This window comes from Lepisosteus oculatus, chromosome 7, assembly GCF_040954835.1.
Source record: "Lepisosteus oculatus isolate fLepOcu1 chromosome 7, fLepOcu1.hap2, whole genome shotgun sequence".
NCBI lineage: Eukaryota > Metazoa > Chordata > Actinopteri > Semionotiformes > Lepisosteidae > Lepisosteus > Lepisosteus oculatus.
The window spans coordinates 24,191,527-24,210,387 of record NC_090702.1 but is presented as its reverse complement, the minus strand read 5'-3'; the positions used below and the strand labels follow the sequence as shown (position 1 = coordinate 24,210,387).

The window sequence follows — 18,861 nt, the reverse complement described above, 5'->3', positions numbered from 1 at the left end:
AACTTCCTTCGAGGCACAAGATGACAATTATTTTCTACATCCATGACCTCATTAAAGGATCTCTTATCTTCTAAGTGACAGCTCTGGACTATATTCATTTTGCTCATGCAATGCATCTATTTGCTCAGCCTAGCTAAACAACGATTCCCAGTTTCTAGCCCAGCCAATGGAAGAGCCAGATCTTGGAAAGCAGGCATAGTACTGTATGTCTCTTAATTCGTTTGTATCATGTTTCATGTTCTACTCAACAGCCAGCAATATAACAATACTTTGTTCCCCAATTTTATATTCACATATTTATGTGGAATTGCATCTTTAATGAAATGCCTTTCTTTTTAAACAATTAGCACTGCAGAGCCTGTCATATACTTGATCAGTCATTGACAACACTGCTTGAAGGGCCTGAAATATCACTGTATTGTTTAATCTCTCCAGCTGTCTCAGTTTCAGTTTCCCTGCTCCTGCCTCTTTAAGAGCATCAAGGCTGGGTGGAAAGCAAGGAACGGCTGACAGGCCTCACTAAGGTCTTTGCGTGAAGGAGTGAGTTAGAGTGCAGGAAGCCCAACACTGGCTTCCTGTGGTTGTTGAGGCAGCCACAGTTTAAGTCAGTCTGCCTTGACCTCAGAGTGGTCATATACCCAGCTGCTGGGGTCAGGGCAAAATTAAAGGGAAAGACAGGTGGCTTTTACTTCATTGGCTAAACTCAGTAACACTGTCCCTTCCTATTTTAGATTTCCCCTTGGGACTAAGATGATGCCAGTGGGAACACTGCAAATTCCACATAAAAAGTCAAACACCAGTCATCCAACAATCCAGCAGAGTTACCGTTGTATAAACTGCATCGTTATATACAGTCTATGGAACCTACCGTTTCAGGAATGCATTACCAGATTCAAGATAAACATTAAGTAGGATAAGGCTGGTTTTATTCCTGGGGTTTTGGCTAAGTTATCATTTCATCATTCTCAGACAAACTTTTCTCAAGATTGCTGAAATGTCATGCACAGTGAAGGTCACATGGTTTATTCAAGTATTCCCGTGTAAGTGATCAATATAACTGGTATGTCCCTGTCAGCTCAACCTTGATTGCTTAAGCAACTTCATGTTGCTGTAAGTTTCCTCTTGGTTTGCAGAGCTAAGAGATTGTTTTGGTTTGATTAAGTATTGTGAAGCTGTGTTGTTTTTAAGCATGTACACATCCCCTCACAAGTATTCACTGCACACCCTCATGTCCCTGTTTGTGTCACTTAAAACTCAAGAGACAGATAGAAAGACAACATGAGCCATAACATTAAAATAACATAACCTCTCTAGGTAACATATTCAAACATTTTAATCAGTGAACATACACTGTAATTCCAAGCTCTTGTGAAAGTGTGTTAGGTTTCTAAATCATTTCAGTATCTACTGTATGCACTTCAGTAATAGTGCACTAAAAATAATAACTGCATTGATACTGTAATTAAGATTAGCTAATTTCATTTTTAAACTCCTACCACAACACTATATTTCATTTTTACCTGTCCAGATGCTGGATATTAATTTTTTCTAATGCTTGATACAGACTTCAAACACCCTATTTCAGCACTGAAGGTGGCCATCAAAGGTTATAATACGCGTCTCGGCAGCAATTAAATATCCTTCTTTTCAGCACTTCAATCTCAGTTCTGAGCAGCTCACAGATATGAATGTCTCCCAACATGTGTGCTTCTGACATTTATAAAAAAGCAGAGAATGACTCAGTCTTGACGCATTAGTTCCACCTTCACAAAACAACTGGTCAATGAAGGGGGGCCATTTTTAGAAGGCATAAGTAATGGCTATGAAAACCCAAATGCCTTTGTATGTTTACTGAACTTACTAACACTTCTGCAGTATTCTAGTTTTGCCATCAAGATGTAACATTTAAGTCATAATTCTGTTATCTCTGGACCACCAGGGTCCTAGAATGTTTTACAGAGCTTCAACAGTTCCAGTATGACTGTTTACCAGATTATTTCTGTACTATCATTACTATTTTAGCTCTCTGTCCCCTAGTCTAGTACATTCGGATATTCTGATCCTGAATATGTGTGAGATGCTCTGTTCCTGCTGGCATGTCTTTGGAATTCATTTGCTGGATCAATGTAACAATTCATACTAATGCTGTGCTCTATCAATGATGCGTAATTAATCCCGGTTTGTTCTGCTGACAATAACCACAACTAAGCCAAGCGCTCCCAGTGCAGACCTTTCAAGACAGAGATAATGGTGAGGAAAAAACAAATTTACATTAAGATCCGCCAAAGATTTGTGTTCTCAGTGCACATTAAAAACCATATTCACTGTCCACCGAACAGAGAGCCTCATTCCACACAACCAATTCTCTAAGCCTTCCTAAGTATGTGGTTGTTGTCTCTTTAGAATGTCCATAAACTAAACCTGACAAGATGGTGCTTTTAAAAACCTGTACTGTAGGAGGATGACGGAAGGAAAAATGTGATACAAGATGAGGTGTTTCCCTAAAACACCTCATCTTGTCAAATAATCCATCAGCCATTTATTATAAAGGCATCAAGCGTCTTCCTAGACATCTCTCATATGCTCAGTTTAGTCCACCCCATTAATCTCAATCAAAGCACCCGTTAACATCAGCTCTAGCAATAACAAGCGACAACCAGATGCATAAGGATTCAACACAAGTCTGCAAGATAAAAGATGCATGAAGAGACATTCTAAACTAAGGACAGCAACACCAATGTGTGCGCCGCTGAAATGTGTCCATCGTACTTCACAGGACACTGAAATATTAATACATTTAGATCTTTTTGTTATAGTTGTTTCTGTATTTTGTTTTTAAAAAGATTGATATTGATACATTGATATTACTTAGCAAAAACGCCCTAACTCCAGTCAAAACATTATCTTGCAGGATTAATAAGTATCTACAGTATCTATCCAAAAAGAGAGGTAGTCACATGAGACAGAGGACACTTATGTTGAAGGACTGAACAGACTGAAATTCCTTTGTTACATAAGAACCTGTGGGTGCACCAAGTGGAAGGTCAAAACTGGGCACTGCTGAGTCACCAAAATGCTATAAGACGGTAGATAAGAAAAAGGAAGTACTGTAAATGGTCTATTTTAACTTGTAACTTTTGTAATGTTCCGGAAAACCAGATGCACTTACTGTAAATGCGTATCTAGGCCTACAGTATACTTGGTCTGTCTTCCCACAACCTTATTTACATAGTGTATAGTATATGCGCAGGTCCTCACTGAAATACTCTCAGAATTACTTAGAAACTTCAGCATCATTGTTGCCCAGAGCTTATCCCACGGCGCACACAGACAGAAACACTCATGCTCACAACAGGGACAATTTTTACAGTAATTACTGAAAACTGCGCATATTCTTAAGAAAGGACCAAGCAGCCAATTATGAGGAATCATTTCAGCACTATCTGTCAAAATACCATCAAATAGTGAATTTTACATCACAGCACCTAGCTTCAGCATAATGTCATTCAGCAGGAGTTCTAATTCAAATTGGTTGTCATTACATGCTGGACTGAATTTATGAATTTCAGAACCAACCACTATCTCATTTATACAATCATTCAACTTCTTTTAGGTAAAGGAGTTTTACAGAAGAGAAGAAAGCCATTATCAGGGTCCTGTAATGTCAGAAAGCAATAGCATGCATCCTTACGGCTCAAAATACAGTGGCCTTTTAAAGCTCTGTTCAGAGTCTGGAAATATTTTTGTGACATCCACTTCTGACATACCCTTCTCATAATTCTGTAGATATCATGTACTTTGTCCTGACCCAAGATTAAATTCAATGGGAAAAACCAAGAACTAACCCAGTTTCTCTTAAAATGCACATGAGGTTAAAAAGACAGTGAACATGTATTCCTTGTTATAGAGGTATTTATTTTGATTACCATTCCTTTGAACTGCAAGTATTGAGTATATATACAACCTTCGATATGTACTTTTTGTTTGTAGCTAATGTATGTAATTCTCTTGCTGCTGTACGTGGTCTCATTTATCAAGATATTAAAGCATACAGACTTGAAATATTAAACATCACTGTCTAGTTATCTGAATGCACAGCCATTTCCTAGTATGGTGTTGAATGTATATTAATTAAGAAGGCAGAACAATGGACTGTACAACTAAAAAGGATGTTCTTATTCAAAAGGCTCAAACTGCAGAAGGTGTTTCGATTGCACTTGTTTAAACACTGATTTTTGTAAACTGTACTCAAAGATGTGGAAAGTTTATGCATACTGTACATACAGGTGTGGCTTCATCTAGTAAAAAGAAATGTTTAGTCACAGCTTTAAAGTAATGATGAAGCAATAAAATGTAATTCTGGCCAGCATTAAGGGTTATTTTAAGCACCTTATAATTGTGATTAAGATAGATTTCAAGCCTTTCAAAAGGAAAAAAATAAGAAAATGTAGATGAAAGGGGCTGTCTTCAGAATATCTTGCTAGAGCTCAGAGAAACTTGTCCATGTAGAAATATACCTTTGAACATTTATGAGTCACAAGTCAAATCTCCAAAATGAATGACTTCATCTCTACCGTTTTACTGTTTAACTCCCTTTAACGGGGTTTGGGAAAAAACAAAACAGAACTGAATTCTTTTGGTGGAGAGGCAGATGTGCACGGGCATCATCAACACCCATTTAAAAAGAATCACCACAAGTAAACGGAGTGTGGAGAGCAAGTGGAAAAGTATAAATACACATAGACTATCAGAAACGTTATTGATATTGCTCCCACATTTATCCAACGCAACTTATATTTGTTCCCATTTACATTAATATTTACAGCTGAAATATCTTAATAATAATAATAATAATTTCTTACAATTATATAGCACTTTTCTGGACACTCCACTCAAAGCGCTTTACAGGTAATGGGAACTCCCCTCCCCCACCACCAATGTGCAGCATCCACCTGGATGATGCGACAGGAGCCAAAGTGCGCCAGAACGCTCACCACACACCAGCTATCAGTTGGGAGGCGAGCAGAGTGATGAAGCCAATTCATAGATGGGGATTATTAGGAGGCCATGATTGGTAAAGGCCAATGGGAAATTTGGCCAGGACGCCGGGATTACACCCCTACTCTTTTCGAGAACCACCCTGGGATTTTTAATGACCACAGAGAGTTAGGACCTCGGTTAAGTCTCATCCGAAGGACAGCATCTGTTTACAGTATAGTGTCCCCATCACTATCCTGGAGCATTAGAACCCACACAGACTGCATGGTGAGGGCCCCCTGCTGGCCCCACTAACACCTCTCCCAACAGCAACCTTAGGTTTTCCCAGGAGGTTTATCTTTAGTGGGCAGACAGGTGTGAATTGCAGGGTGACATGGCTGCTGGATTTTGCTCAAGAGTACAACAAAGGCTCTGGGCTACTGGATAAAGACAAAATAATATTCTTAAAAACAAATTAAAAATAATCCTAAACTAAACTGTCCACAAGCCTACTGTTTTTATATTCCCAAAAGTGAACAGGGCAAACATACAAACTCAATGTAACAATGTAATACTTTCTTGATTATTCTGATCTAATTGTTAAAGTTATATTAAGCATCACAGAGTCCATCATGGGAAAAATAATTACCGGACGAATTAAACCTCACTTGAAGTAAGACTTTGTTTATACAGAAACAGTCTCTGTTAAGATAAAAACACTGATACACTGTATAAGCACCTATTGCATTAAAATCTGCATTTATCATTCTGTTAAAGTCTTAGCATTCAAAAGCACTTTCTCTTGCTAACTTAAAAATTATCTGTATAAACATCTATTCATGCCACTTTATAAAATGCAAAAAACAATCTAATCATCTTGACTTAAACATCACTACAGGAGTCCTAACTAGAAAAAAATGTAAATAAATCAGACAGCTATGAGTTCCCTCTTACATACTATACAGCTACTGTATATATCTAAAGAAAATGTATTTTGTGTCTAGAGCTACTGTAAGCAAGTAACAATATTTTAAATCCATTAGAAAACTCATGCTTTCCTAGACACGTTCCTAGACGGGAGTAAAAAAACAACAACAACATTTTGAATACACTGTATATTTTTCATTTATCAGACTATGTTGTTGGTTTTAATTTAATTAGTACATACAGTACATTTTGCTTCAACAGTAGTAACTCAATGTTACTATGTGGGACAAATTTTATAAACAAAATGTGAAAATGCTACAATGTACAGTACTCTGAAGCATGGCAGCTGAAAGTGAATAAATAATACGGTATTGTTTAATTTGTGCCTTTAAATCACGAGTGGTTCACAATTTGGTAGCTTGGATTGTGTGAATAGTCAGGTACTGGCCCCACAGAAAAAAACCTACAGTATGTCCAAGCAAGTCTTTAATCAACAATCATCATATCCTCTCTAGACAGAATAGGCACCAAACATTTTTTTTATATTCTTACGACATGGTGCCCTCTTGAACAATAACTGGTTACATTGAACTCTGCAATACTAAATTTTAAAGGCAAATTCTGATCCTTTTTTTGCTTCATGAAAAAATCAACACTCCCCAATTCAAGCATGAACTGTGTGATTTTACAAGACTTACTTAAGGAAATCTACCTGTACTGTGCATCGAAACCAGACTGTTTTATTTGATAGGCCGTGTTTATTAAAATGCAATTTCACATTCATTGCCCATGTTGGTTTACTCGATACATTTCGGTGGACCAGATTACCTTGTATGTTTATGTTTTTTTAAAGAATGTAGTAACATTCAATTAAAACTATTGACTGTACCACTGTATTGATCTACAGTATTGTAGTTCCAGTATATCGGTTTTAATAACAGGACATTAAAAATATTTTGAACTTTTACAAAGGATTCACCATATACTATTAGAAAGACAAACACACAGAGGCACTTTAACGTGGCTTTCACAGTGTTTGTCTTTCTAAAGCAAGCTCTGGAATTTTAGCAGCACTGTTAAATTTGTCTTGAGTTAATGCTAAAGAAATACAGCTACATTATTGTTTCTAGACAGTTCATTCCTTATGGGAAATTCAGCTCACCCTCCACCTGAGCTACTACCCTACACTGACCTCAGTCCTCATTACAGCTGCAACGACAAGGGCCAAGGGCAATATCTAAGATTTATTACATTGATAAAAGCACAATGGACACTACATGAGCCCAACGTACAGTAAATACTGCATATGTGTCTTGAAACATGAAGTATCATCATGTGTATTATCATTTCCAGTATTTGTTCAATGAAATAGACCATATTATCTGAAAGTTTGCCACACACACATTTGTTTTTTAGTAATATAACCAAATATCTCATAGCTCAGTGTGAATGCAGAAGAACGTCTAAGATAGACTGAAAACCAATAGGAGCCAACACAGCTGCACAATTTCTCTTATAAAATACTCTAAGGATATGGTCTCTTGACCAGTGTTTAAGATGCTTGCTGTGACTGTGCTCTCCAAGTAGAGTCAAGTAGTTTCAAGTAGTAAAAGCCAATAACTCTACAAGAATAATTTTTTATCCTTAAAACTAAAAGTGACATCCAGGTAAAATAAGTTTTAAATACATTTCCTCTGAGGTTTAATAAACATTGAATACAAAAAAGGTTAGTCAACAACTTTAGTTTGTTACAAAGTTGCTGGGGGTGTAATAAGACTACTGGGGGCTTATGTGCTGAATTCATAACTGTTGCCAAAATATATATTGTAATTACTTATGTACATCCTCATTTCCTGAGGTGTTCTCAGACGAGCAAGAACATATTATTTTAGTACTATAACAAGTACTTGAAGAACTCTAGAACAGTTATTCTTCCTACTCCAACAACATACTATGAAATAAAAAGGGCTTGAAGGGAAAAAAAGAACTTGCTTTGGGAATGTAACAGCATTTTCAGTTACTTACTAATAACCCGGCCAGTTCTTACCTCTAACAAATGTCATCATGAAACTGTCTTGGTTTGATTCTGGTTCTGAAAGACAGTGCAAAAGACATAATGATGCTTTCAAAAGCTCATTTTAATTCAACTGTAATAAAAACAAAATGCTGTGAAAGTCTGTAAGTGGGGTAGGACTAGTCCTCTGCTTCAGTTGCTACCATCACGCTGCTATAGGAACACATCGCTATAGGCATGTCAGCATTATGCAACCCCAGCTGAAGAGAACAACAAACCTCTTTTATCATCAGCCACCATTCAGCACAGTCAAGGGAAAGTCCCTACACCTGCTTCTGCTTTAACTCTCTGCTTGTAACAGCTATCCATATTTACCACATATACAGTACACACATCTATACAGTACAGACTATAGCATCACTCTGTCATGTCCAATCACCCCAAGTGACACATTGGGCCATGGCACAATAATTGGAAGTGAACTCAAACAAATTGGGATCCAGTCCACTGTCACTGAAGCAGAGAAAGATCCTGCACCCTGGTCATATCAGCACTATGCTGATAAACAATTTGAGTTACCCAGCTCTGATAGATATATACAGTATATTGCTGTATACAGCAGCCTAACTGTCAAGAACATGTGTTTCTTATCAAATTTTACTTATCTTTCTTTATTTAAGGCTTTTCTGAAGTCACCTCTGGAAATAACCCAAAAAAGAATGGGCATAATCAAAATTCACCACACAGCTCTCATTAAAAAAACCCTCAGGTCAGCCCAGCACATCTTATTTAAAATTCAAAGCTTTTATGTTTCTTCTCATGCTTTAGATGTTATTAGGCTGTTTCCACAGCTTAAGGTGATTCTAAAGTTTATCCATCAAAGTAGAAGTCACTCAGATTGCACAGTGATTCATGCAGCAGTTAAGCTCATCAAGGAGGCTAAAACAGAATTTTCATTCTTCATAAAAGATTATTATTTCCAATGTTCTGATCCATGTAGTGGGTACACTTTACTAATGCTTCTCAACCCTAAAACAGCATGATGTATTTTGAAGATAAGAAGAATTTTGATGATAACAGGACAAGTTATGATAGTTACTGTACATGTCCCTACATGAAAGTAAAAATGTAGTTTAATTAATGTTTTATGTTAAGAGTTCCAACAACCTCACTCAGAATCTACTCATGTACATACATTCACCTAAAGAATCTGGGGATAACCCACCCTTTATTCCACATGAGCTTCAGTATCTGAATCTGGAAAGGCAAAGCAGTATTTCAAGTATTTCTCCACAGTCCATGTTGTCCTTTGCATTTCTGACAAATATGTTCTGATCTTTGTGTTAAAACACATTTATACACATTGACATGAATATGCAACGTTCTCTGTATTCATTTTGATTATCGGGCCACAAATAAGACACATAAATAAATACAACTTAAAATGAACGGAAAATCAGTGGCTTACTCTTGAGTTTTTCTGTCGCAGTGATATTTGGCTCAAGAACTTTTGGTTCTTTATAATATTCAGTAGACAACATTTTCAAATCACTTGTTACTGCCATATACCGTTTTCAAAATTAATGCTGTCGTGGTGAACCCTGAATCAGAAGACACCAAGTCTGGATGCTTGAATTTTTTCGAATACTGCCGAGACTAATAAAGGCTTTATTTCTATCCTTTTATCCGAGAGTACTCATTTTCACATCTGTTCTAGAAGGGTAAAAGCTAAAAAATAAGACACACAGTAAAAAGCTAAAAACAAGCCTGATGTTTTGCAGAATTTACAAGCAAACAAGAAACTTGAAATCAAACTATCTTGAGATAAGTGACAAGTGAACAATTTCAAATATATAAATATATAAAAGCAGAGGTTCGGGGGGAAGAAATATTGCATCGAAAGACTCATCACGATGAGTTATTGTTGTTAGCGGTAAATGTGACTGTGTTCCATACCACTGTAAGCCCTCTAGCTATGTTAGACAGCTAATATAATTCTTTAAAATAATGAAACTGCAGCACAGGAATTTTGCTGCCTGTATAAGCAGCCCCAGAGAACCAACTACGAAAATCGGACAACGATTTTGTAACCTGCAAGAAATGGAAAACATTAGACAGAAGGCTTATGACAAGCATCTCCTTCCTATGAGGAATCCAACCCATGTCACAAAATACATTACCTTTGGCATTTGCCGCAACTGTAATTGATTAATTAGCTGAGGCTCACACACAAAAGACACTGAAATGTAAATGCCAAGACAGAGTGGGAGACTTGATAATCATGGGTCACATGTCGCTTGCATTCACTTACAGCAATGTTCTTAAACTGACAACCTTTGGAATATTCCCTCTCATACCTACTACAACCTTCTTTCAACATTTAGAAAGTCTTTAGGCCAGAACATTTATTTAAATAACTTGCAACCCAGATACCGTATGACAATTCAAACCTAGTGAATTTAAAATGTATAATTTTCTAGAGGACATGTGTAGCAGTGTGTTGGAATTCTCACTTCATCCCAGGATCATTCATTTGCCCTGCCTTCAGTTTTTAACCAAAAGAAATAAAAGCAACTGCAAACTGCGATAAGTTTAGCATTGAATGTGGATTTATGGATACACGATATACATTAGAGAAAATCAAATTTTATAGAGCACTTTTTTCCACAGTCATCACCCTCATAAAGAGTTCAAAATCATTCATTTGAGGGAGAAATGTAGTTTGTGACATACCACTCTACTACAGTTAAGTAATTTGAATGTTATGCACTTATAATAGAACCGCCATAACAAAGTGCCATTTATGCAGGGGCGTTAATGATAATAGCTGTGCAGTCTGAAATCAGAGATGCCCTGCAGTCATTAAACAATCTATCAGGTCCAGGATGCCTTAGGGCATCCTGAAGAGCATGGGAAGGTGTGTTGATAATACACACATCCTTACACACATCTTGCTGGTGCAGTATGAATTTAAATGCAATGAACTTCCTATTAGCCACCATTTACTCTACCAGCAGATAGATCACTGAATACTGCTGTATGTACAGTACTAAACATATACTAAAAATCACAGGGAATCAATCCAGCAAATTGTAAAATGTATTGTGACTAGCTAACCATTGCTCTTTTGTTAATAGTTTTTGCACAAGGGTTAAAAATTACTATGCCGGTTTTTTATATTGTTAACCTTGATAGATCTTGTAGGGTCTTCTTAAAAAACATCTGACAGACCAGGAGAAGTCTTTTCATAGACACTGCTAATGGAACTGAGGAGTCCATTATATATTAACCTGCTCATCTCTTCCTTCTCTTCTTATTCATATTCTGCAGGCGTCTATAGAAGAACGCTAAAGACACATACTATATTCACCCAGAAAGGCTGCTGACATGGTTCTTTTAAGGACAATGTCATTTCTTTGAACTGGACCATCCCCTCCTATAGAATCGCTGGTGATGAGTTTCAAAGTTTGAGAATGTTAATGTCTAGCTTTAGTTACTGCCTCTAGCAAAAGCTGTTTTTTCATTTAGGAAAAAAAGGTATCATACTGTACAGTAAGTCAGTTGTTGTGAGACTTGTGTTGTAACAAGCAGATTCATAACTAACTTATTCAAACAAAACACAACGAAAGGCGTTCCTCATTTTTACTTTAAGGTCAAAATATTTCCAGCCTGTAGACTCTAAGATTGTTGTGGGAAAAACAGCAACCACATGTGGAAATATGGTAACAATCCAGCAACTGTTAAAATACTGTAGGTCTCTTGATCGCTTTTTCATATTACTATAAGTACTGGAACATGCATATGAATATGAGCAAGTAAAATTTCCAATTTCAGATTCCCCGTAATGATAATTTTTCACTTAAGTAAGTCAATTATTAAATTATGTGTGGATAGAGAAGTGAACAATTTGTATTTTGCTTAATGTGCAACAATGGTCTGCTAGGTTATTCAGCCAGCAGCCATATCACCCTACAACTCACTACTGGCAACCCACTGAAGCTCAGCAGGAGTGAGGCAGGTCAGTTCCTGGATGGGAGACCTGGAAAAAACTAAGGTTGCTGCTGGACTAAAAAAAATATCAACAGACCCGAGGTTAAGTTCAGGTATTTTGTATGGTTGTAAACAGAAATAAGATGTGTGGAAAATGGGGCCAACAAACCAACACTTTTCCAAATAATTTTAAAAACGTAGAATTAAATGAGATTTGTACTGACTGGTCACCTGTCACTTGTGGCCTGGTTCTCACAGTGGAGAATGCATGGCAGATCAAAGGTATGACTTGGAAGCTACAGTAGATTTACAAATATAAATGCTTTACATTTTATTCATCTGAAGGATTACAAATCATGTAATATACCGGGGACCCACCTCATCCACCACTGAAGTGCTGTAACACTACACAGCACATCATGTAAAAAAATGAGAAACTGGTTCGATAATTGAATTAATGTGGAACAATAGGTGGGCCCGATCGCACAAGCCTGGAGCAGAATTTACCACAACACTGTGGTTATAGGTTGTAGGCTATAGGACCTCAAAATGAGAAAGTAGTCAGAATCTCAGTTCCATGTCTTATCTGAAAGATGGTACCTCCAACAGCGCTATATCCCTGGTCACCATGCTGGGAAATTAGGAAATTCTGGACCATAGGGATGGGTACCACCTACTGTTTCACCAGCCTTTGCCTGTTAAAGTCTTTAGAGAGAAATGGAAAATGAGCACAAACACAACATATACTACTGCACAATCAAAAAGACAACAGATGATTTGTTTGACAAATAGAATGGGTTCCACTGACCAAACCAGAGGTTACCTACACTGGCCTTGCTGAGTCCCAGTCAGTCTAATAGGTTATCCTTGTTTGATTAAAAATTAGGAACTCTTACAAGTCACTTAACAATTATCAAGTGATTTGCTCAATTATATTGATTAATGATTGATAATTTATTATAATCCATTTGTTCCAAAAATTCGCTAAATTGCAGGTGCAGACAAAGCTTCTATCACTACAATACAATGGCTTAGTCATAATTTTGGTTTCCAGACTCAGGCCCAGTCATCAGCTAAAACTTGCAACTTACTTTACTGTTTTGTATCGGAGACAAATTATTGCAACAAAAAACAGCTTTTGTGTTTGACGGACAGGAAATCAAATAGCAACATCTATATACAGTATCCACTCCTTTCTCACACAACTAAAGAAAAAAAAACATCCAGTCTGATGTGAAAACAAGTAAGTGCCACCTCAAGACTGCCTCTGAGGCGTGTTGTTTGTGTGTAATTTAAGAGCTGCAGTGCTTGTTGCTCACTAATGCTCCAGCTGGTAACAGCTACTTGTTTCTAAGCCACACAGATGCAAACACTCTCTGGAGCCATCCTCCCCTGCGTGCGGTTGGCGTGATTACCGAGAGAACCTTTTCTCGATGTTGAGCAGCCTAATCAGCTTCCTCAACATACCACCCTGTGTGTTGCCAGGACTCCCTCATTTCCCAGCCCTCTGAGCAACAGTCCAACTTTACAACATTTTGCTTTGGTCATATTAAACTTGCAGGAGGCTGTGACTCAGTTAAGCAGAATAAACAGTTTTAATTTCCACAAGGACAGGTTGGTTTCATTATTTTGTATGTCTGTAGTACATCAAAGCACCTTGATTACAATCCGCTTCCTTTGACAAGTCTTGAGATCCATACTTCTATATTGCACATGTTAAGAGCGTTGTCTAAAATGAATCTCTGGCAGCCACTTATTTGAAGTTGTGTCTAATAACCCTAATGGAAGAGAGTATTTCCTTTCCCCTGGCTAAAGTGTCAAACTGATCTGCCGCGTTGGCAATTGCCTTCTACATTTTAACACAAAGCTACAAGAGTTACCATCCTTGAGCAAAGCTTATTCAGCTGCACTGGCATTTCAATTTAATCAGAGATTAACCCATCTTGTGCAAAATGAATCAGTTTTCCATTAGCTTGTATATTAATCTCTCTGGAAAAAAATGTATGAGTTAACACTAAGTATAATGAGCCTTTAGTAGATTCAAACCAGTCGAAGATTTGAATCAACTAAATAATACAGACCTACAGTATAATACAGGTCTATATATACTTTCTTTATAAAACCCCTGCAGTTGGCAAAACACCTACAACACTGATCGATAGCTAACATAAATTGCATATTACTCCTTTTCAACGTTATAAACATGATAATGTAATTTATAATTCAACGAATGCAATTAATATAATGTTAATAAATTACAACACAAAATGATACAAAGTCATATGCTAAAGTGAAATATTTGCAACCAAATGTTTAGCTGGGTCAAGCTGGAGCATGGTGTGCAGGGGAGATGCGTGAAGGACATTTTTTAAGTTACAGAACAGCATGGGGACAAGGGTTTTCTTGCAACTGGAAAGACTGGTACTCAGGATGGAAATATGGACAGTATTAGTGAATTCCAGGGCTGATGAGGGAAACCTGCATTTTATCCAAATTTTATCCAAGGCAACTTACATTTGCTCCCATTCCTACAGTGAAATGTTCAGCTGAAGCCATTTGAGATAAGGTACAGTACCTTGCCTCAAGAATACAATAGCTGTGTCCCACCCAGAATTCGAACCCTGTCCCTTCTATTTACATGTACACTTTAATAACTTTAGGTGTTATTTGATGATAATAATCCCCAAACTCTCCTCAAAAGGAGAATATTGAAAAAAAAAACATAAACACTTGCAATAATGTGTAACTGGCTGTGAATGCAGCAATTAAATTCACCTACCTGCCTCAAAGTTGATAAAGTGCTTATGTTTCTAGTTTACTAATAAGTTTTCACAACTTCCCCAAAGCAATTAACATTCTAAATGGAAAATTACCATCAATCAAATTACCCAAGGGCCCCTAATTACAAATGCAGTACTTAATTATGCCTTTTCATTTTAGAGCCTTGTTCCTTCTAACCAATGGAAAGAGGCCATATAGTTTAAGTGACTGTACTGTATTTCATAACTGCTGGGCAAGCTGAAGGTCTGATTTCATATGGGCTTTAGTGTGGGGAAAATATATACTGTATATACAGATAGAACACAAACAGTGCCTATACTGTAGTAAGTCTAAGTTTTCATTTGAAATTACTTTTCAGAATGTTTAAGCAATTTGTTTTTCACTTGAGGTTGTGCAATATAATGTGTAAAAGAAGGTAATACCGTTCAAATTCTGATTTAATGTGATTCTTGATTTAAGTTTGTAAGGCCACATGTGTTACTCTGGAAACGACATGTAGAGTTTCCAGATGTACTGTACTTTTAATATTACACTTGGTAATATATTAATCATTCACTTTATTTTATTTTTAGCCATCAACTTGCATGCACTTTACATTACGTAACCACCTTAATACAAACTCTATATTGGATATCCTAAATGCACCTGGCTTTTACTAGCTGAATGCTACTTCTAGCAAGTGTTCTGTCCAGAGCTGGTTTTGAATTGTTTTTACCCTGTGTTCACTGACGTGTACTGGTATCATGAGGGAAAAAAAATGTATCTGAACTACTGGGCATCTCTGAGAGGAGCTCCTGAGGAGCCTGTGAATTGAGCAGGCACTCTCAGACAAGTGTCAACTTTACTCTTGAGGTCTAAAGGTGGATTTAAAGACAAAATGGTCTCCTGTTACACTCTGTTGTGTCAGACATGCTTTTAATACGACTGATTTTAACCCCCGCAAATCTTTCAAGGGTTAGAACTAGTTGCAGCTGAAAGCACCACATTTTACAAACTTCATTACTATAGGAAAGCCCACAGACTGAACGTGGACACATGCAAAGCAGAGGAACCATCTGTGTTATTTGAAAAGAGAATGGTGCAGAGAGCTTAATATAAACATTATGGCATGCACTCACAAAAAAAAATCTTCAAAATCTGAGTCTGCTGAATAATTTATTTGTCGTGCTTAAATGATACTGAGGAAAATGTACTGGGCTGAGTTCCCTGGGTTCCTCCTGAAAACAAGATGTGACATTTCAAGGGTTTATCTCAGTGGGGAAGATTTTAATAAGTTAATTAGTGCACACTTTTACATACAGGGAGGGAAAAGCAGGAGATGTACACAGATTTGTAAAATGGATCCAATTTCTGTTTTATATTTTTCACTTCCAGTATTTTTTAAATACCATCATTCAAATCTTAAAGTGTTTAAAACACCAAATTATAGTATTTAGGATAAATACTAAAACATATCATGTGTATATTTGATAAGTACAATGTTAAAGCAATACTGTACTGTACATTACTTCTTTAGATTGGGTTAGTAACTGTTTAAATCTGTTAAAAATCCTGTATTTGTTGAAATTCAACTATGCTTATGAGGATTCCTATTGTACAAGTTAGGATCTCATAGGTATACTGTATGATTGCTATTTGTAAATTTAAACTTAAAACTTAAAAGAACTGAAATGATTGCCATTAAAGGTTCTTTCTTAATAAAAAAAAACACAAATACAGGCTTTAGTAATATGTACAGTAAGAGTTAAAAATCCTAAAAATAAAATTAGGAACCGGCATTTTTGGCAAACATTTTGGTACATAGTTATGTTGTCATGTTGAATACAATTAGAATGGGAGCTGAAATCAGAAAGAAAAGGGGTTCATTTAAAAATAAAATAGCTTTAATAATTAAATATAGAGTAGGAAGTACAACCTTAATTTGTCATGCATTATAAACTATACGCGTACATAAAATATACTGTATAGCTAACATTTGGATTTGGGTGGGACGGCGGCACAGTGGTCTGCACTGCCACCTCACAGCACAGGGGCCTGGGTGCTGTCTGTGTCTCTTCGTGTTCGTGTGGGTTGCCTCCAGGTGTTCCGGTTTCCTCCCACAGCCCAAAGACATACTTGTAGGTTAATTGGTTTCTGGGAAAACTGTCCCTGTGTTTGTGTCTTTGTCTGTGCTGCAACGCAGTGGTGTCCCATCCAGGCTGTACCCTGCCTTGTGCCTGTTGTTTGCTCTAACTCCCCTTCAACCCTGAATTGGATTAAGCAGTTCGAAAATGGATAGATGGACAATCATACCTGGGTTGTAAACTGCAAAGGACTGAATGGATATGAATTTTACCATTTAAAAAATGAGACAAATAACAGAAAAATACTGGAGGTACAGCCACTTCCCTCCTTTCTACCAACCAACACAAGGAATCATGACTGCAACATCCAGTTCAGAAGCCTAAAGTGGCCTCAGTCAGGATTGGGACTAGAGTGGATTTTGACTACCTGAACTATAGCGTCTGGGTGTGTAGAATTCAAGGGTATCTTGACTACAAATCTCAAAGTGTAGCAGCTGAGGTTTTCAGCATGCCCCAGTCAATTCAAACTCACAGGGGCTTGAAGAATCAGAGATCAGGATTGACAGTTACTCACTGAAGGAACCCTGCAGGAAGACTGCTGCATTATTAATCCCTGAGACCTACTCTGAGTTGGACATTTGTTTTGTTGAATAATTAGCCTCTGTCCACACCTGCAGTCACTAGGCAGAGATGGGTGTAAATCACTCAGAGGGAAGACCTGACTTCCACACTACTGCAGAAATGTAAATTATAGGCTAAAGCTCACCCCTCTACCATTAGATACCTTCTGCTTTCAAGCACAACAGAAAAACATTAGCCTGAGTGATTCAATTTCTGAATGCTTCCACAGTCAAAGAACCTTTTGGCTTTGAGCAATTTGCAAAAATCTCTTACGGAATACTCAACAAACCCTTTAATAAACTCTGCAAACAGCACTTCAAGAAGAAAAACACAGCTGAAGGAATGTTTCATTAAAGGTGAAGAGACACAAATTATCTATTATCTAGTTTTCATAGTCCATATTATGTACTGACTACTTTTGCCTCCAAACAGAAAAGAGAGTCTAGTCTTAATGTCAGGTTCTGTGCCGAAATGCCAAAATATACTGCTTATTTAAGCCAGTCTGATTGAACAAAAGGTCACAGTCTAAGAGCAAGGAATATAAATCTTATTTGTCAACATTACAGCTACTGAACAATGAATTACTGTGTACAGCAAGTATTTGCTGTTCTTTTTTGAAAAAAACAAATGCATCATAAAGAATAGGCATGAGCTTTAGGGTTTCTGATCTTATAAACAACTCAAACAGCATGCAGTCCTTGATTTCCCATAGTGTACTTAATAATGAGCTCCTCCTTTCCCAAAACGAGAAGACGCATGACTTTGATATCCCTATGGTGATGTACCATACAACAACAAAGGGCACAATGACTGTGCGACATCCCCCCCCTTCTCTTTAGATACTCGCATTAAAAAAAACACACTCACATACTATCAAGAAACACTTACTTTGCAGGTGCTCAGAGGCATAATAATAGACATCTTCATACCCCTCATGGTAATCCTCCTCAGGTCGATACTTTTTCCCTTTCCGTCTCCTGGACCTCCTTATCTGCTTGACAAAGCCCAAGAAGCGCTCCATTCCCGTCCCCTATCTGCTCTGTCAGCAGCGGTGTACCTTCGCAAAGTGTGTGTGCCAACACTCAGCTTCACAAAGAGCACGCCGAGTGCATGAGAGAGCAGCAGAGGCAGAACCGGGGGCAGCAATTCCCAAAGAAAGAGGTTTTTCTTTTCTTCAAAAATAAACAGCTCCACAGCTGAAGAATAGCTGCCTCTTGTAACCTGTCCTCTCCGCTAAGAAATTTCAGTCAGTCGGGGTGCCTTTCAGCAGCACATCCTCACTGTGCCGAGTCAAATTCATCTTTACAATCCATTTCTGTGTCTGTGCATTGCTTTCCTGAGAGCCTCTACAGAAGCAAAAACACACAAATGTCTTTCACTATTAGTTCTCCACAATTCCTGCTAAGGAGAGTGACAAAGTTAAAAAAAAGCTGACTGTCAGACGAGGAGTCCCAGTGCTTAGATTTTACTATCCGTACAGTGTTTCTC

At 37.4% G+C, this 18,861-nt stretch overlaps 1 protein-coding gene across 8 annotated transcripts in view; it reads right to left on the bottom strand.

The window, feature by feature from the left end:
• Nucleotides 1–18,861, bottom strand: part of grip1 (glutamate receptor interacting protein 1) — a 305,230-nt gene that overhangs the window by 151,693 nt on the left and 134,676 nt on the right. For 5 of the 8 annotated variants that reach the window (XM_015352801.2, XM_015352802.2, XM_015352810.2 and 2 more), the window contains exons 1-2: nt 18,262–18,852; nt 7,952–7,996 (exon numbers count right to left, since the gene is read on the bottom strand). The exons of 1 other annotated variant lie outside the window; for it this stretch is intronic. In XM_015352801.2, the coding sequence (XP_015208287.1) occupies nt 7,952–7,996; nt 18,262–18,394 (178 nt within the window). In that variant the 5' untranslated portion in view covers nt 18,395–18,852. Of the gene's footprint in view, nt 1–7,951; nt 7,997–18,261; nt 18,853–18,861 lie in introns of those variants that run through there. 2 more of the 8 variants (XM_015352804.2, XM_069192309.1) reach the window with 1 other exon arrangement.